Genomic DNA, 20,819 nt, shown 5'->3' on the forward strand with positions numbered 1-20,819 from the left:
TGGAGTTTTTTTTTTGGTTATTTATTGTAAAAAAAAAAAAATAAAAAGTCAAATATACAGTTGGTATATATTTAATATAATTTAGATGATTATAACTGAAAGGAAGGCAAACAAAATGAGTTGTGGTTTTTCATCATTGGCTGTGATGTTGGGTCGAACTGGAATGTTTACAGTGCTAAGTTAACAAACAGGATGAACAGTATTGAGAACACATTACATTCATCAACTGGACATTTTCTTTTTTTAAAAATGTCCAGTTGAGTGGGGGTGTAGACGTTTCTGGAGCACATGTTGAAGATTAAGGACACCTGAGGTACATGGGGATCTTCTTTAGCATTAACTCGATTCTTGTAAAGTAAAAGCTGCGAAGTGAATGAAGCGGTAGCCCTGGTTTTAAACATAGCAATGCTCTCTGGGAACATTTATTCCCTCGGCCTATGAGCCGGCGCAGGCGCTGGGTTCATGCATGTAAAGCCTCTGATGGCTCCCTGCTAACTTAAAGAGGTGTGAAGCACTGGGCATCTCGCGGCTATTGCACTACACACATTCACACCCTGAGCTTTCCGAGACGGGAAACGCAACAGCAGCTTTCTGGCAAAGGCACAGTCATTCTCCCAAGACGAAGGATCAGCAAAGAGATATTCAGAATAGTCGCGGCTACTACCGTTGCTTTCCCTTAGCAGAAACCAAACAGAGAAATGATGAGGGGTTTGTTTAGACTCATGAAAAGGCAGGAAGACCAACCGTACTTTTGCCAAAAACATAATTGTTTTTGTTCCCCTTAAAAGATGTCAGTCTTGATGATACGTTAAAGAGAACGACACAACCATTGTAAAAAAAACCAAACGAATAAAAATAATAAAAAAAATGTTCCTTCTTATTGTGTAACAAGCAGAGTAAACTCTGGAGGAAATCCAGTTGCCTTTTTGTTTTGTTTTCTCTAAGCAGACGTTGACTGAAGCTTAATCTAAAGATAATCCGCTAAAGTTAGTGTTAAAGCAAGGTTAGAAGACAGACAAGTCCTAGCACTGTTTCTCATGGCATCCCGCTGCTAGTGAAGCTTCAGTTACTGGAAAATAAAAAAAAAAATTACAGAGAATTTGACAATTTGACGTCAAAACGACGTCAAAACTACTGCTTTTATGTTAACAAGCGGCTGCTTGTGACATGTTCTGTGTTTTCTGTAAGGAGGAGGGACGAGGTTCACATCAGAGTGTCTGGGGCTTTCAAACGGGGGACTTTGGTAAAGGCTTTGTTGTTTTAGTTTTTTTGGATGCATTCATCATAACCTTCTTGTCACACCTGAGTTAGCATCTGTTGCAGCCGAGTGCAGGCTGTTGGAGACTTTTAAAAAGGTACGACGGCAAACTCACAAGGCTGGGTCTAATCACCGGCGCTTGACATTTAGACACTGTCAACACAGAAGCTCTATTTAAAAAAAAAAAAAAAAGAAAAGAAAAAGACATAGTGTAGAAACATAATCTTTCACAGCTTCCTCCTTGGTTCTTAGCTGCTGTGGTGCAGTTATACAGGAGATACCATGAACAATAATTAATGCTATGCGTGTAGAAAGTGGAGCGGGAAACACGATGCCACTCCCAGAATCAATATTGGTCTGAAAGGGAATGTAAATATGAAAACGTGAGGCACCTGCGTGACTTGTCGGGAGCTGCATCGCGGTCACCGTCCCACTTTTAAAGAGAGCCCTTTGACGGTCAAACCGTGGCAAAACTGGGGGTGGAAATAAAACAGTTTGGAGCCTGGCTTGAAGTATTGAAGCATCCAGCGCTTTGACCCTTTGACCTTTAATAAAAGATGAATGATTCAGACTGTGTCAAACGCACGGCTTTGATTCATTTCCTGTGTCTACGCGGAGCGGTTCCACCTCTCACGCACTTTGGAGCGGAGCTGTTCAAGTTTTTGTGTCTGTTTTTGGTACGAGACGAAACCAAACCTCTCACGCTGGTGACACGGAATCATTTCAAGCCACAAAATCAAAACAATGGAGCTGAATACACTTTCATTCACGTATCATTTCTAACACTCGGGCACTAGAGGAAGTTTTGCTCCCTAATCTCATCTTTTCTCCTGACGTTGGCGTTGCTTTCGGTGTCGGCGTGATTTAAACATTTGCATTCGATCGCTTGAAGTGAAATTAATATTTCAACAGATGAAGCCCCGGCTGCCATCACATGAATCCACGAGGAAAGGAATCCAAATTATTGTTGCGGATTTTCCTCATGTCATCTTCACATAACAGGATAAATAACACAACAGAGGTACACTCAATAGCTCTTAAAAAAAAAAAGGTAAATAACTTAAAACGAATCAGGAGTGTGATAATAATATCCATCGTTTTATAAACCATTGTTCAACGTATTTAAATTATATTATTGCTATTAAAAATATAGGACTTTCTTTTGATTTTGTGGCAGAAATGATTTCCGTTTCGTGCACGTAACGTCCCTCGCTGCTTGAAATACAACACGCGACGCTACGGAAGACACTCTGCGGTGATGTTAGGAAAGTCGGCGAGTGCTGGGATGCAACTTCACACACGGGCAGGCTCTACGGCTGAGATGACAAAATAAAACATAATAATAATAAAAAAAATAAAATAAAATAAAAAAAACTGCTGAGCTTCACTTTCACTCGTCTCACGTCACACCACAACGGACGCATCCAGACGCACACACCACAAAGTTAGCTTCAGATGAAAACAGTGCTGGTGAAAAGCTTTATCTTGAATCATTTCTGCGAAGGTTTTGAAGGAGTGGAAGCAGGGCGTCTTCCCAACTATCTTTAACCAGCTCTTCTCCTTTTTACTTTATTTTTTTTAATTTTTTAATTTTTCTACAAAATAATCTGTGTACTGTAAAAAATACACATTGTTTCCAAAGTGCACTGAAGGCGATGTGCACTTAAATATGTAAATATGCACAAGAGGAAGAATGTCCAATGTCGTCGCACCCTAAATCAGAGTGCTTTTGGTTTTTTGGGAGTTCACACCACACCGGTGTGAAGACTAAATGTCTTAAATATTTTAAAAGAGCCCTCACTCAACCAGTTTTGCAGGCGTTGCTTTCCCAACAGTTCGGATGCAAATGAACTCAAATGCACCTCTACGACTTTCCCGGAAAAATTTAATATTGAAAAATATTTTTTTTATTTTTTGCCCGGGCTCGAGGACAGTTACTCGTGTGACTCTCCGTCCCTCACACAGAACCTCAACATCAATAAAAACGAGAATAATCATAGTCAACACTGCTATAAAACTACTAATACATTCACTGTCGACACTATGGATCAAGGCTGTGTGGGTCTGACGCTGGTAAACACACACCCAGCACACACATGGTGAGTGTGTGTATGTTCTGACACACTCATCAGACAAAGACTTGTTGGCTCAAGTTCATGAGTCTGCTGGGATCGGGTCAGACTGTGTCTGTGTGATGTGTGCAGGTGACTGTCTGTCTGTCTGTCTGTCTGTCTGTCTGTCAGAGGTGATGATGGAGGTGTTTTGTCTCAGTGGGTCAGAACCACGTGTACTGGTTGTCTACGGCCCGCTTGCGACCTTGGTCGGACTCGAGCTCATAGTCTGAGTCCCGCTGAGGGATGATGGGAGTGTGGGAGGTGGGGTGACGAAGCACGGGCCTCCTCCCCACCGACTCGCTCCGGCGCAGAGGAGGCGGGATTGACGGGGTGGGGTCGGGGCGAGCGGGTGGGTGGTTTCCCAGCTGCGAAACAGAGCTGGGACTGGGAGTGGTGGCGGTGGGGGTGGGGGTGGGGGTGCTGCTGCTGGTGGTGGTGGTGGCGGTGACGAGGCAGGAGGAACGGGGCTGACTGGAGCTACGGGCCAGGCTGCACTGAGCCAAGCTGGGCTCAGAGCTCCACCGATGGAGGGAGAAAGGGACGAGGAAAGCGCTGGAGAGCTGACCTGGGGAGAAATGAGAGGAGAAGTAAGATACAGAATACAATTTGACCTTTTTCTGCAGACTGCTAACGTGTTTTCGGTATTTCTTACTTTCCAATTAACACAATTTACTTGGAACCTCTTGGAACTTCCTTTCACATGTTGCATATGTCAAAAAATAGTGAATAGTTCCAGCGAATACTCAACTTCCTTTTTGAAACTGATATAAAACCATCTTGCATTTTTTTGCCCAGTTGGACTTTTTCCTAGCAATGTTGCTGCTGATAAAGTTTTGATTTTTGTTTCTTTCTGTTTGACAAAGAGACATCACTAATGAGAGTCTCACCCTGTGATGGAGGGCTGGAGCCGGCCACCACGAAGCTGGACAGGGTCACGGCGCCGGCGGCTCCGCACTCCAGCGGGATGGGGAAGTGGCGGAAGTGACTGAGCATCTCCATCACGGAGCGGAAGCGCAGGTGCTGCACTCTGCACTGACCCCACTCCGTCAGAGAGAGGCGCAGGTGCTGCAAAGGAGAAGGACGCAGGGCAAAGTTAACAGTGAGATATTTGTGATTTCCAGGAAGAGCTAAACTGCGCGCACTTCTTCTCTTAACCGCGGTGGTCAGCGGTCACACTTGTCTGCGGTTGTTCCCATCGCTAGCATGTTTGCGCAACGCTTCCTCATTTAAATAATTAGCACTGTTGTCAAGAAATGAGGTTGACACCAGTTGGACAAACTCAGATGAAAAGAAGAACAACGCGGTTTCGGAAAAAAGCTTTCAGTCACATCACCGTCTATTTTGATGACCCACTTGGGGACTTATCGGCCAACGTGACAGCAGATATTATTAGTCCGTACCTTTGCTTTTCCTTGGTAGTTGAACGTGAGGACGTAGTCTCCCCTGCGCGTCTCGCTCTGTCGGACCAGAAACACCCCGTGTCCCTCCTGTCCCGAGCTCTGAACCAAGTAGGCTGCTTTGACACGAGAGATGGGCCCATGGAACCAGGGGTAGGACAACAGGAAGTGATCCGTCTTCTGGGTGACCTGCTCCGGAGGGGTGAACGTGGCGGGACCTGGAGGGATGAAGCGGTTGTTACTCTCTGTAATGTACAGCTGGCTGCACTAATCAATAATATTTGGATTTATTTTTTAGATTCCGGCTCTCAGCTTTACCATTTGTTTCGGCCTCACTGCTCAGTTTTTAGACGCTAGACGGCAAAATAATCTCTAAAATCTCACGTAACGATACAAACTTATATAAGTTAGCGACAAGCTGGTGATTATAGTGGAGCAGTTTGCAGCTTAAGAGATAAAAACAGGTGGTGGAAACCAAAACAGAGCTAAAAGAGGAGTTGACGTGACTCCAAATAAATGCTAATGTTACTCCACACCTGCTAGCCGTGTGAATGGAAGAGTGTTTAAAGTATTTTGACCTCACCCATTAGCTTGTGTAATTAATATTTCACCATTTCCTTTTATTCCCATCCACATAACTACCTTTCTAATGACACAATCAGACCGTATTTGTAACAGAGAGCATTACCCTTAAGTGACTTGCATCAGGATTTAGTTTTAATTTAAAGCAGATAAAAGGAGAAGCTTTGACTGTGACCCAGGAGTAACGTCCCCTCATCCCACCACTCACTCGGACTTCCTGACTCTGAGCTCCCTCTGTGATTGGCTGTTGCAGTGCTGTCAGCTGGGGAGGGGAGGGGCTCCAGGTCCACGCTGCCTGACCTGAAGGACAAGAGCAGATTCAGATTACACACACACACACACACACACACACTGCATCAACCACAACACGAGTACGTTACCTCAATAAGAGTGTTTGTCTTTTTTCTGTCCTGCAGGAAAATGCAGCATCGGTTCATTCAGTTACTGTCATTCTGAAAACTTTGCTGGTTTACTGATGCTAACACTCTTCTCGTGATCAGATTTTTTTTTTGCAACATACATGCATGTATTTAAAGATTGTATATGAATGCAGCTGTCATTTTTCTAACAGTAAGTCAGGGCCATCATGGATACTGAAGACTACTTAATGCTGTTCTGCAATTCTTCTATTGCAAATTTCGAAATGCAAATTATTGGTTGTTATAAAGTATTTATTGGGATCACACTGGTGTACATATATTCTTACCTACAGCGCATTTATGAACCATTATGTGAGTCACAGAAAAGCGAAAACTTCCGCTCTCTTTATGGCGTTTAATATCTTTAAGAGAGGACTGGGTTTGGTGTTTTTCTTACCACTGAGCTAGAGAACACATAATACTGCATCATACAAGCATGTGTGCGTGTTTATGTTGGAGGGTCTAAAGTCTAGAGGAAACAGCAGGATGAAGGAACACAAAAGCACCGAGCACAGACTGGAAGTGAATCCAGTTCATTAGTTCAAATCTGAACTTGTTGAAACACGAACGCAGACATTCAGACGGTGTGTGTGCGTACAGATGAGAAAGGGAAGGTTAAAGAGGGAAGCCGGAACCAATCCTGCTCAAATGCTGACTTGGGTTTGTGTAGCTCTGAATAACAGGAAGCCGAATCTCCTCTCTCCTCACTGTGAGTGAGTGTTTTTGTTCTTCTCGCCCTGCGACAATTATCTTGTTTTTTTTTTTCCACTCTCACTAAGTGAGGGCATTTCTTGCAGTCAGCAAAGCTCCAAGGATAAAAGTTAAAGCCTCGGTGTGTTTGAAGCAAACTACACCTTCCATGTCCGACCACATGTAAAGGGAGGAGTGTTTACGCCCGTCTCACTGCCTCCTCCTGTGCTTTTGTGCAGGCCTTTGTAGTCTTGGTGTGTAATAGAAGGGAAAGCACAGGTGTTACTAATAACATACAGAGAGGCTCTACTCTGTTCAAGTGACAGTGAGTCGGCTCACATGATATCCATACTCAAAAGTGGAGCAGCTCAAAGGAATACAGTTATCATTCATTTTATATTTTTACACCTGAGCTTCTTTTATGCTGTTTTGCATAAAAAAAAGTCGAGATGATTGTTGAATTGTTGCTCCAAAAACAGAGACACTGAGCCTGGTTGAGGCTGTTACTGCTGCATTTATTAACAACAGGGTTGTAATTCTGTTGGTCTGAACCGCCGACTGCACATAAAGATGGACGACCCCTCTGGGACGCCACCATCATCCTGACCAGCTGATTCAAAAACAGGCCAATAGTTGAAGCGCGTGTGGAGCCGAGACAGACAGCTAGCAACACATGAGGCCACCCCCCTGTCACTGAATGCACCCCTTCCCGACTTAATTATGCACAACTTTGAGCCTTTATATAATTTAAAAGATTCGCCCCTATACACTTGTCATAATTAGCTGTCGAGACCAAAGTTATGCTTGTACCAGTCTGTAAGCGTGTTTATTTCTGCTCTAAAGTCGGGACTTTTAAAGTGGAGGTCTTTGGAAGTTGATGCAAACTTAGAGCCAGCCTCAAGTGGTCATTTGAGGAGCTGTTTCGGCCCCTGCTTGGTCTGACGACAGCTTTGAACAATCTGACATGTCCTTTTTTTTTTTGTTGACACATTCTGAAGTACCCACAGTCAGAATTGGGAAAAAAAAAACATTTATAACTGGCATGTAGTGATGTTTTCATTTTAAATATGAAGATATTTATACTGAACTTGAATGACAGTCCACATTTGAACTCAGTACAAATCTGTGTTTGTTTGTTTTGGGTTTTTTTTTTTTTAGAGAGAGTGCATGTGTGTGTGTGTGTGTGTGTGATTCCAGACATCTGCAGAAATGAAAAAGGTCCTGAGATTCTCCGAGTCTCAAACCTCCCCCACACTTCCTTTCACAGAGGAGCACACACACTCGAACAAACACACACACACACACACACGAATTCGATTTATCGCGTTGAAACGAGAGGCAGAAAATTCATGTAGGATTTTAATTTGTGTTAACGTACGCTTTCACTCAACCTTGAGCACCTATATCCTTAAAGTCCTTTTGAGAAACAACCGGTAATTGCTTTGTTTCTAATATCTGAAGTGATTATCGACGGAGGCCTCCAGGCTCTCCTGCTTTACTAGCACAGGTTTAAAGCTGCATTTATTGCAGCTCTCCCTCCACACAAGATACTCAACGTTTAGTGTAAATAATAAGCTGACTGATGAGTCTGATGACTGATTCATTTCGGGGCATAGTCCAAATATAACAAAGCTCACACCTGCTCCTCTCTGCAGAAACCCTAAAGCACACAAATGCACGGACAAACTTACACAAGAGAAAACTGTAAAGCCGTGCACACACACACACTGGTTTGTGCACATATACACGTACGCCGAGAAATATCCTGACTTTCATTTGCAAACACATGCCTCAGCGCAAGTAAACATCCAGCAAAGCCACAAACTAAAAACAGCCAGGTGTTAAATATTTCCACTCAGGATCTCGGAAGGGAAAAAGCTGTGTAAGGAGACACGGAGACGGACGACTGCTGTTACAAACTGTCCTCACTTAAATAAACACGGGACTAACTCACCGATCGTGACGCTTTCACTCATGACGTCGCTAATGAAATGTCAGTCTTAAGATAAACAGCCGGCAAAGCTAAAATTATGGAGCTGACTCAAATGTGAAAATAAAACACGTGCGTCTTTGCGTTTCGTTTACGTGTTGCTCACCTGTTGCTGATACATTCTTTCAGCTCCGTCGTCCAGGAGCTGACCTGCTGGTCGTTGTCCGTCTCAAAAATCAGACTACCTCGACTAACCTGCAAGAAGGTAGAAAGATGCTGTTAGATATACCAATTACTGCTTATTCTAATGAGAACGATCAAGGTCCAACATCATTTCTATTACAGCAAAAATGTGTCTTGGTGAACTCTGTGCTAAAGGATGCAATGGACAACACAGCACACACATAAGGAGACATATTCTAATCTGAAAATAACATTCAGGCCAAAAATCTGATCTACCGCTCAGTAAACCAAGACAGTAGACAGCAGAGTAGTTTTAGTTGAAAGCTTGTGTGAATACTTTCTGTTTTGAGTTAAAAGAAATTAAGATTTGGGTGGAATATGGACACACCTTTAGAACAAATGTGTTTAAGTTGTCGGGCATTTCCAGGCGGTTACAACGACGGACTTCTTGGATATCTGAGCAGTGAGTCGTCAGCTTGGGACTGGAGGCCTGGAAAACACAATGAAGACGTCATTAACTGTAAGGGTAAAGTAAGAGAAACAGGAAAGTACAGGGGAAATAGTGTCTGTGAATAAAACAAAGCATGATGGGAGCTCTTTTAGCGGAGCTCTGAGGTCGACACCGACAGAACGAACTTCATATTCAAAGAAAGTTAAATGAGATATGAAGGGCATGAACTCCTCCTGACGCTCTAGTTTACCACGCGGGTAAACCTGAAACCCAGCTGGACAGAAGGATGATGGGGTGTGTGGGCATCCATGGGTGCACACACATGCACTCAAACTAATCATATGTCATTAAAATAGAGGCAGAGAGCCTCCAAACCTCCGCTAACGGAGCCACCGGCATAAACACCCCCCCAGATGGATGATTTGTTCAGCCATGTTCACAGGCCTGTGGTATGTTGGGTCAGAAGTCATGAAGCCGGGGAGACGGCAGAGAGAGACGCATGTGGAAGCAAGAGGGTCGGTAACTGTTGTTAAGACCTTAATCTATGTTACGTTTGACACCTGACAATGTCAAATCAGAGCAGCCAGGTGTGAAAACGGAAAAGGCTCCCCTTCCATCTGATGAGCACTTTTACACAAATCAGGCATAACATTATGACCACCTTCCTAATATTGTGTAGGTCTCCCTTGTGCCTCCAAAACAGTTGTGGCTCATCAGAGAATGGACATGGGCCTTCTGAGGGTGTCCTAGTGGAGGGGCCTCTGTGGATCATCCCACAGATACTTGATCAGTTTGGGATCTAGTGAATTTGGAGGCCAGGTCAACACCTTGTGCTGTTCTTCATGTTTTTCTGAGTTGTTCCTAAACCGTTTTTGTGTGTGCATCCTGCTGTGGATGGCTGCTGCCATCAAGGAGTGTCATTGCTACGGGGTGGGGGTGCCTGGTCTGGTCTAGATGGGTGCTACATGTCTAAGTAGCATCCACATGAAAGCCAGGTCCAAAAGTTTCCCAGCAGAACCCTGAATTGTCACAAGATGCTCAATGTCATTTACTTCTCCAGTCTGTGGTTGATCTGTGTATGTTTGCATGTATTAAGAAGTGAAACCATGAAAACTCCAAGGAAGTCTGAGGTTTTATTTGACTAACAGTCCCAAACCTCTGTGCCATAACTCGTCAATGAATCCACGAGTCATGGCAGTTCTCCTAAACTGGAAATTTTGTATAATTATCCAAAAAGTTCTTAGGAACAGATGATTTTACACAGTGGTATGTTTCATTTTGACTACTACCGTGTCAATAAGTCTAGGATGGAGTCCCCTCAAAATGGATGTATTTAAGCTACCAACAGTTAACACAACCCCCAAACAAACACGGCACGCAGTGGTAGCTAACGAGATCAAACCCAGTGGGACGAACACATGCCAGAGAGCAGAACAAAGAAAAAGAAAAGTGGTGGCTGGGGGTGAGCAGCATGAGGGAGCAGAAGCGGCAAAAGGAAACAGACGAGACGGTGAAAGGCATGGCATTGGGGTGGGGTGGTGGGGAGAGGGGAGGGATGGAGAGCAGGGAGGATGGATTCCAGGGCTTTGTGCACCGGATGAGTTTGAGTCTATGTGACAGTGTGTGAGCCTGAGGAATGTCTATGTTAATCCCACACACACACACACACACATCAAAAGCATAGATTTATCCCCTGCCTCATACACTCACAACTCTCAGTTCTCTGCGTTTCAACCACAATGTCTAATATTATCAATAAACACAACACAATGACGCAGACAGGGGAGGGATATGACTCATTTAGTGAGATCTGAGTCAGTGGACGAGGAACTGACAAAGCCTGAATTCTCGATAAATTGCTGCAACAGCTGAATCTACAGCCTGGGGTGTTCGGAGAAATAAGTTTGTGCTTCTTCAGATTCAGATTAAACCGAAACTTAAACATTTCAAGGTTTTCTTATAACCCTCCAGTGCAGAAAGATTGTGACAGATAAAAACAGAAGGTGTGCACACAGAGGAAATTAGCGCCAAATAGAGAGTAAATAACTAGTGGATGAAAAATAATAATCTTTCTGACTGGTGATGGATTGAAAAATTTAATTCTGAAGCAACAGGTGAAAATAAACGGACCCTGAACGCGCAGTGACTAATTATTTTTGGCCACTTGGGGGCAGCGGAAACAAGTCGTGAACACACAGACATCAACATGTCATCATCACCTTTTATGCTGATCTCTCTGCCAAACAGCTGCTTATTGACACATCCATCAGTAACGGAGCAACATCATCGTTAATTTGGATTCGTGCTACATCCAGTTCCCACTCCTCCTTCCTTCGCTCTGCTTTTGGCCTCTACCATGTCCTGAGGGAGATATCTGGCTTATTAGCTGCTAAATGCTCCACTATGCTCATCAGTCTGTCACCAACTGTGTACGGTATGCGTTTGTTTTTTTTTGTTTTTTTTTTTTACTGGCATCAGCTGCCTACTGTGACCAAAAATGACAGCATGAGAGAGTCACGACGCAGTCTGACCACCTAAACAAAGAACCGAAATTTACTGTAAGGCTCCGCAAAGCATGAAACCAAAAGAAGACATAGGTGGTGGCCTTTGCTGAATGAATGTATGTGTGCGAGGTTTTTGGGCTGTGATACAACCCACCAGACAAAACCAAGCATTTGAAGACGTCACACAGTCAGCGGTTTGTAAACATTTTAAAGGCCATATAATTCATCAGCAACACAACCGGCACATTAATTTCAGCCGCAGCCCTATATATCGCCGTCATAACAAAACCGGATGTGCGACAGCTTATGAGATCTGCTACTCTCAGTCTGTGTGTGTGTGTGTGTGTGTTTGTGTGTTGGAGAGCATCTGAGTGACTCATTGAGAGGAATTTATTGTGAGAATGTGAATGGGTTTCTGAATAGGAGTTTCTTTGAGGAACCTTGTGTGTTTGTGGAGAGGGTGGGGGTGAAGAAGAAGAAGAAGAAGAAGAAGAAGAAGAAGAGGAAGAGGAAGAAGAAGAGGAAGAAGAAGAAGAAGAAAAAATAACAATAAAAAAAAGCATACAGCAGATGTCTCACCGGTTGAGCAACAACATAACAGGCCTGATTTCTGTGAATCAACTTCATCATGGGAGCGAGTTCAAGCTCACAGCGCATTTCCTATTTCTGCAGACTGCAGCCTGTGTAATGCTCCCTCGAGTAAACAGACACACAAACACTGCACAGGCCTCTGCTCTTTTTCTTCTTCTATATTCTAATGCATGCCTATAACCAGAGAAACAAAACCAGAGAGAAACGTGTGAGCGTTCACAAAGTACGTGAGTGTCCTGACAGGTCAAAAGGAAGTCAATACTCTGGTTAGTTTCACAGATGTAAAGACCGATCAGACCGCTGAACGAGAAGAAAGAAATTAAGAAATTACCATAAAAAGACGTAAGATGTCCACGAATAGACACACAACTTCGACAACGATATGCAAAATGATCACCAGGCTTAAAACAACCCCCAACTGACCACAAATAAAGAAGTGCAAAATGACCTAAACTTCTGAAAAACGATGTGTTAAACAAATAAAAATGATGCAAGAGACCAAACAAACATGCAAAACTACCAAAAACAGATGCAAAATGACCTGAAAAACAAAAAAAACAACAACCACAAGAAAGAAAATAAAGATATAAACGCACAAAATGAAAAACTGAGAGGCACGGCCACAAAGAGACAACAAAAAACAAGACACGATGCCATCACAAGGAGAAACAAAAGACCAAAACGACGCAACACAAACATAAACAGGTGCGACTTTACCACAAAGACCCAGAATTATGCAGGAACTAAAAAGCACAGAGAGAAAAAAAAGAGAAGCGAAAGAAAAACATGCAAAACAACTAATAAGAGATGCAAAACATGTAGAAAAGGTCAAGGTCACAAATAGCAGCTGTTTGATATTACTTGGAAATAAAGTTCTTTATTTGGAACCAAATGAACTGTAACTATTAAAAGCAATTAACACATGTTAATTGTGTCGGCAATGACGTCTGTTTGCAGGATTAACTACACAACCTGATACTGAAGAATCTGCCGACAACAGAAGCTAATGTTAAGACGTCCTCACCAGCTACTACCTGGTATCAACCCCCCCCTCTACTCTCAGAGACAGATCCAGCTCTTTCAGCACACAGCAAAGCCCTGAGGGAAGCTTTCCGTTCGGGTCTTAAATTACTGCTCATCTTCGTCCCAACAGCTCGCTGCATTGTTCGCCAGCAGACCTCAAGTCCGTGGCCTGTTCTTCACCCTGCGACTATGGAGGCAGTGGTAGCACGGTGTCAACACAAGGCCACTCCCAGCTCCGGCGTATCAATAATAATTTATTCAGGACCGCATTTTAACATTTAATGTCTCCTTTAGGGAACGAACGCGCAGGACATCGTGTCAAAATGTGGCCCTCGGTAAATTATTGATGCAGCCAGGCGGAGTGTGAGTGGAAACCTAATTTAAACTGGATTAGGCAGTCAGGAGAAAGACACTCCAGTTGTTTATCAGGCCAACAAGTAGTGCACATCATTGTTGTAGTCATCTGCCTGTTTGTTAAAACATGTCACTGACAGCAGGACATCATGGAAAACTAAAATACAGCACTCTTTCTAATGCTTTCAAGACTCAGGATGGACTCTGTTTTTATCTGAAAGAGGAGTAGCTACATACACCGATCAGGCATAACATTATGACTACTGACAGAAAAAGAGAGTAACATTGACCATCTTGTGACAATTTAATGTTCTGCTGGGAAACCTTTGGACCTGGCATTCGTGTGGATGTTACTTAGACATGTACCACCCACCTAGACCAGACCAGGCACCCCCACCCCATAGCAATGACACTCCTTGATGGCAGCAGCCATCCCCAGCAGGATACAGCCAAAAAAAACATGAAAAACAGCACAAGGTGTTGACGTGGCCTCCAAATTCACTAGATCCCAAACTGTTCAAGTATGTGTGGGATGCACTGGAACAAGCCTGGTCCACAGAGGCCCCTCCCCTCAACCCATAGGATCCAAAGGCCCCCCACTAACAACACTCTGTTTCCAGACACCACAGGACACCCTCAGAAGACCCATGTCCATTCTCTAATGAGTCCTGATCCCTCACAGTAATACTATTCAGGCTCTTTACTGAAGTCATATGATGTTTAGATTCTGACATTTATTTAAATATATTAGACATGAACCAACCAAACTGTCCACAGTTTACTGCTTACATTACCATCGTTGACAAGTTTTTTTAGCCTCTGTGCTCTTGTCATTTACAGAGTAAATACGAGCCAATACTTGGAATAATGTCTCTATACATCCTTCATATCGAGTGCCAATCTTGCATGTATCAAGCTGCTTTTTTCATTTCCTCTATTCTCTTCTCTTCTGTCCAACCTCCCTCTTTCGAGTTTCTTTCTGGCCACCGCTGCCTCCGTGTTTGCTCTGTGGGTTTCAGGCTTTGGGTCCTGTAAACTGTCTTAAGACTATCTTGATTCAAATATAAATAAAAGTGAATTGAAATTATGATTTCCCTTTCACAACTTTGGGATCTCCACTAGAAAATCTAATACAAAGAACTAGATTTTTTTTTTTTTATTTATTAAGATAAATTGAGTATTTATTGGGTCTGACAGAAAATCTGATTATTTTTCAGTATCAGTACACACAGAATACGGGTGTTTTTAGATGTTCCCTTGAGGCGTTGTGAAATTATAATGTTCAATATTCACAGTATTTTGACTTCTTTAGACTAAGCTGATAACAGATGACAGATTTAATGACAACAGCAATATTTATTAATCCCTATACGAACAGTTTACAACAAACTATCGGATCCTTTTTGCTTTTTCTGGCCACTAAAAACATCCTCTAACTTCACTAAATGTGAAATACGACGCTGAAGCATTTTGACGTTGCAGTGATTTCGGTCTTCTTTTTTTAGTTTTCACTCCCAGTTCTTTTCTGATTGAGTCAACTTTCACTACTATGTCTCAACTTCAAACACAGATATTGTGAATATGAAACACAGATAGGCAACTGTGACAACGCAGCCAATATTGTGGCTCGTGAATCACTAAAACTAACCAGCTGTATTAATGAGTCAGTAACTGATTATTATGGTCATATTAGAGGGATTCAGATTTATTTATTTTTTTATCTGCATCGCTACAGTTTAAAATAAAGTCATGTGGGGTTAATGATAACTGACTGGACAGAGTCTGTAATGTGACAATCTCTGTTTTATGTCACTATGAGCAGAAGACATCTGGATTTTGATCGGACGCAGCGCACCACTAAGACCAGATGAATGAGTTTTAACCCCCTCTCCTGCCAAATAATCTCAAGAAATAAAGAGGATTAAAAGGAACATCTGACACACTGACGACCCCCGAAACAACTGCGTCACACAGGTTTACACACTCACGGCGGCAGGCGTAAACAGTTGATGAAAGTAGCGCACAAACAAACAGCCACGGCAACAGATGCAACCATGCAACCTCTCACCCACACAGTCACAAACACGTCTACAGTTCGAGCGCACACACCCACACACACACGGGTGACACACAGGATGTTTGGAGTCCAAAAACGATCTTCCCAGGGTCCCTTTCTCAAGGCCGTCGCCATGGCAACTGACTGACACTCAACATTCCTCTATCCCTCCGAGGGTCACCGTAGCCAACGCTGTCCAGGGTGCATGCATATGTGTGTATATATATATATATATATATATATGTGTGTGTATGTGTGCATTCTGGATTGAAAACTTAAACTCTGCAGGGTTAAAGTGGTCTCTGGAGAGATTTTGTAAAGTGTGTGTGCACGGTTAACCTACATATACACACACACACACACACGGACATTTTAAGGACGGGTGGTGGAGAGCACCACCCATCAGAGGAGGCCATGACCTCAAACACATCTGTCTGTACTTCCCCTGGTTTCAGGTTTGGGATCATTGTCGCATTTCTTTTGTTGTTTTGCTACAGAGGATAATTGAGCCCGGCGATGTCCGTCTTATCTACAACGAATCCCACGCAAAGGCCCCAAAGGAACCGTAAAACGATCCTACTAACAAGTGATGTTTGTGTAGCCAAAGCCTCAAATGGATAATTCTCCTGTGACACAGTCGTCCAGACGTCAAGTTTCTATCCAGTTTTATCACAATAAAGCAAAATATTTAAGCTTCTTTAAATAAGAAAATAAATAAAAATGGATGAGCTGTTTATTTAAATCTTCCATAAAAATGTTGAGTGGCACACACACACAGACACACAAGTATTTATTGAAGTACTAATGCATTGCTGATGAAGTTTGTTGACAAAAACCATGAAAAATTGCCAACTTTTCCTTTTGGCTTTGTCTCAACGTGTCATTTTTAACCTGTCCATGTTTTGTTTAATTGTTTTAGAATCTGGTTGAGGTGAACTGTTTATATCTCTGCTTGGATCGAGGCTACTGTGCTACAAATTCACGGCCTGTCTGCAAAGAAATATGTGTTCCATTTTTAATATGTTTATACAACATGTACAGCTGCAGATAATGGTGATCTGCAGCAGCTGGCATTGTTTTCACCCTTCCACTCTGCTGCTGCCAGACTCCACCACCTGTTGCTTGTGTTGCGCAGATAAAAAAAAAAAATAAAAAACTCCTTCCATGGTTGGTGGGACAGAAATAGCTTTTCTGATGCCAACTAACTCCCCGCTTTATTCGTGTGTATCTGGATTTTCAAAGTAGAACTTGATCCAGAAAGCAGATCCAAAGCATTATTAAAGTTTAAGGCCCCGGTGAGGATTACATCCACGAAAAAGCAGCTGTGATCACAAAGTACCACATTACAAATGCACAGAAAGTCTTTGATATCAACTCTATTTTATGCATCTTACTGTTTTCCTTTCATATCAGCAAAAACATGCCTCCACCGAGAAAAACTCTGACAGCTACCTCTGCATACGTTAGCTTATATCATTTGTACATAGACAGAGTACTTGCCACCAAGCAATCACTAGAGTCGATCACACTCACAATCAGCTCTATCTGTGGCATCATGGAGGATGTGGGAAACACACACACACACACACACACACACTGAGCACTACTTGTGGGGTTACTAACGCTGATAGAGATGACTGTGTTCTTGGAAACCTGTCAGAAGCTGTCAGACACGTAGCCTTGTGTAATGAATAAATGTGTCACTTCAAGGCCGTGCCCTCCTTGCACACTTCTTAGAAACGCTGATATATGAGTCCAATATGAAGAAGTTAAAAAAGCACACTCAAGATTCACAGAAACGAGAGCAGTTCCTCGTAAATGAATTAGCTTGTGGTTTTGCGTGGAAGACCAATTAGCGAAGCCTGACAAGGCACAAAAAAGGAAGGGAAAAGTGGTAACACCTTTCTGGGCTCCTTCACTCTGATGTAAATGGTAAACGGCCTTGTTTTTATATAGCGATATTCTACCTATAGGTACTCAAAGCGCTTTACGGTCACAGACGCATCTACCCATGCACACACACATTCACACACCATTGCCACGCACCGGTAAGCAACTGAGGGTTCAGTGTCTTGCTCAAGTACACTTCGGCATGTTGCCCATACCGGGGATCGAACTGCTAACCCTCTGGTTCATGGACAACCCGCTCCACCTACTGAGCAAGAGCTATTTAAAAAAAAAGTTATTTCGTTGGGACTGTCTGCTAACAGCAAGATCTCTGGATTATTCAGAGATACCTGTGCTTTGGTTTTGAAACTTTCTTCCTTCTTATTTAATGCTTTAAGCACCAAAACACTGCTATTATGTTCAGCTATTATGTGTCTTAGCAGCCTGACGGTCTGGGATGTTGACCACGGGGTCATAACGCCCTCAGTTTGAGTCCCACTGGGGGCTTCCTCTCTCCCATCTCATTTCCTGCCTCATCTTCACAGTTGCAATCAAATAAAGAGACAAATCCCCCCAAAATATCCCCAAATCTTGAAAACAGTCATATTATTTTCCAAACTCTTTGGAGAAATGTCTGTTGATACCGATGACGCCACAACACTGTGATAAAACGGTTCGATTTTTGGGCCCAGAGTACTGTTCCACTGTGATTGTTTTTTCAAATAACATCTTGATCTTTGATTATACAATATCACAGAAAACCACAGGCAGGAGAAGCAGATGAGCTTACTGAGAAACAGAAACAGATCATGTGATTGTGTGTTTGGCGGTGAGCAGAGCGTGTGTGCACGTGAACACCGTCTTTAAAACCTACGTCAGATATTTTATAACTGAAGAAATTATTAATTTGAATTTTGGAAATGAATAAATGAACGAATGAAGATGAACGAATGGAATAACACACACAAAAGCTGCCACACATCTTTCTGTCATCATGATTACACTGTGCACTTAAGGACTGTGCGTCTATTATTAGTTGGTAGCATGAAATATAGACAAAGGTTTAAGATATTCTACATAAAATTAACTGTGCAACACACACATGCAACTAATCCACATGTGTAAGGCTTGCCATGTGTCAGTTATGGGTGTGTGTGTGCGTGTGATGGTCAGTTAAGGGTGTGTTGTGTGTCCAGTAACTGTGCACATGTGGAAAAAGACTCATAAACTTATTCTTCCCCAGCATGTTAAAAACCTTTCTTTGTTTACAATCCAGTCTTCACTCCCTTCCTGATTTGGCTCCTCGCTTTAGTTTAGTAAACTTATTTCTTGCAAGTGAGCGCAATTCCTACACTAACACATCCAACCTGGCTCTAAATGCTTACAGTACAGGATCAAAAGGCATGATTTACTTAGAAGTGAGAGCACAACTGACAAATCACCTCGGCTGGCAACAAGATTAAAGAAAATGAGTCACTGGTTTTCTTGAGGTGAAGCTGAGAGAAACAGATAATGAATAAATGCAAGCTGCGTTTGGTCCTGTAATGAAAACCAAGCTCAAGAGTTACACAAAAAGAATCAGAGGAGGGAGATTTGCGGGGTTGGAGATGCGACTAAAGCCGAGATTGTACCAAAGTGCGAAGGGATGTGAAGAGGTAGAGTAAAGCGGCAGATAGACACATGGTCTCTGAAGAATTCACCAGTTTAAAGCTTTTTACGGCTGCATAGTTGTGTACCTCCAAGAACCACTCAAGTTTATATCCATGTCTATCCGGACCAGTGGTTCTCAAAAGCCAAAAAATGTACGCACACCCACCTGACAGCTTTCATTAATCTGAGGAAGAAGAAAAAAGATTCAAATGGAATTTTAGTTTATTCAACTTCTTTTGTCGCTGCACGCCCCAGTTTAAGAAAAAAAACAGCAGGTCCAGATAGAATATACTCTATGTAGGCAATACTTTTACGGCGTCCTAGTGGAGTTGCCTTTGACCCTCTAGATATGAACTGACATGCCTGAATATATCTTATCCTATGAGACATTTGTGTGAAATTCAGTCATAATTACCAAAATCTTAAGCCCTCAACATCAAATTCTAATCAGTTCACCCTTGAGACCGTGTGAATGTTTGTGCCAAGTTAATTCCCTCAAGGTGTTTTTGAGATATTGGGCTCATGAAAGTGTAATGGACAGACAGGTAGGTAAATGATCAATATGTCTGTGAAGGTTCTCAGTCATCCAGGTCATGGTATATCGAAAAAAGGTTTAAAAAAAAAACGCAACTAGGCTTGTAGATCTACAAGTCCAGTTGCCTTTCTTAAACCTTTTTTGGATAAATGATCAATATAACATAAGTTACACTGAACTAATGCAATCCAACATATCTGGACTGCAACAAATCCTCCTTCATGAAGGTCGTATTTCAGTTGAAATACCTTTATGGTCATTCTAGAGGTTACAGTTCCTGTGGTGCTGTGGGATTTAATGCAAGACCGTTGCCATTAGCCAGGCGTATCTACTGGCAACCACAGAGAACATACTCAACTCGATCTTGGGTGGAAGTGAGCGATCTCAGACCTCAAGGAGGCGACATAGGTTGGTTAAAGTCGCTTCGAGCATTTACGTGACTTTGGCAGTAAACAAAGGTGGCGTCTGTGCAGCAATGTGCGCCGAGAACACACGGGACAAATGATATTTGTCCTCTGGATTGCTGCGGATTGCTGCCGATTGCTGCCAGAATGAAGGGTTCAGTTGATGGTCTATGAAGCTGGCCAGCATTATGGTTCTGAGACTGCAGACTGCAGCTCGTGCACGTATTGCATTATAGTTTTATATGTTTAAGTGTATTCTAGACCTAAACAGGCTTCACGAACCAGTCATTAATGAAGTCAAGCTATGAGTGTTGCACGCACTTGCATCTACAATTCTGCTTACTCAAACCATGACATAATGGTGCTCGGTAACACAATAAGGTTTGCAGGTAGGTGTGTAGATGTGCGTGTGTGTGTGTGTGTGCAGGTCTTTATGGGCACTGGTGAAGTAAAAAGAACAGAGGCCAAGAGAAAACAGTTGGGTGAGGGTGCTGCACAGCTTGGGGGGTTTCCGCACGCTACTCAGCAAGGTCATGTGCACTTGCAATGTGGTTGTAGGCTGCACACACACACGCACGCACACAGCAAGGATATGAGAAGGGAAAAAGGCACACAATTGAGATGCACCATTAATTAGATCTTAGTAATCACCAAAAGGAAACCATGTGATGACCTACACATGGAGTTTTTTTTTTTTTTCTTTTTTTTAATCAATGTATGCAAAGACACACACAAAAACAGCATGAAAACCGCTTCTGCAGAAGAAGACGTGGAAGACTAGAAAGACACAG

General features: G+C 42.7%; 1 protein-coding gene across 2 annotated transcripts in view; it reads right to left on the reverse strand.

The window, feature by feature from the left end:
- Positions 1-16: 16 nt before the first annotated feature.
- The window catches only part of sh2b3 (SH2B adaptor protein 3), a 46,267-nt gene continuing 25,464 nt past the window's right edge, over positions 17-20,819 (reverse strand). For both annotated transcript variants that reach the window (XM_084551060.1, XM_084551059.1), the window contains exons 3-8: positions 8,962-9,063; positions 8,557-8,645; positions 5,560-5,651; positions 4,773-4,987; positions 4,260-4,437; positions 17-3,937 (exon numbers count right to left, since the gene is read on the reverse strand). In XM_084551060.1, coding sequence (XP_084407186.1) covers positions 3,534-3,937; positions 4,260-4,437; positions 4,773-4,987; positions 5,560-5,651; positions 8,557-8,645; positions 8,962-9,063 — 1,080 coding nt within the window. In that variant the 3' untranslated portion in view covers positions 17-3,533. The remainder of the gene's footprint in view (positions 3,938-4,259; positions 4,438-4,772; positions 4,988-5,559; positions 5,652-8,556; positions 8,646-8,961; positions 9,064-20,819) is intronic.

This window comes from Chelon labrosus (assembly GCF_963514085.1).
Source record: "Chelon labrosus genome assembly, chromosome: 9".
NCBI lineage: Eukaryota > Metazoa > Chordata > Actinopteri > Mugiliformes > Mugilidae > Chelon > Chelon labrosus.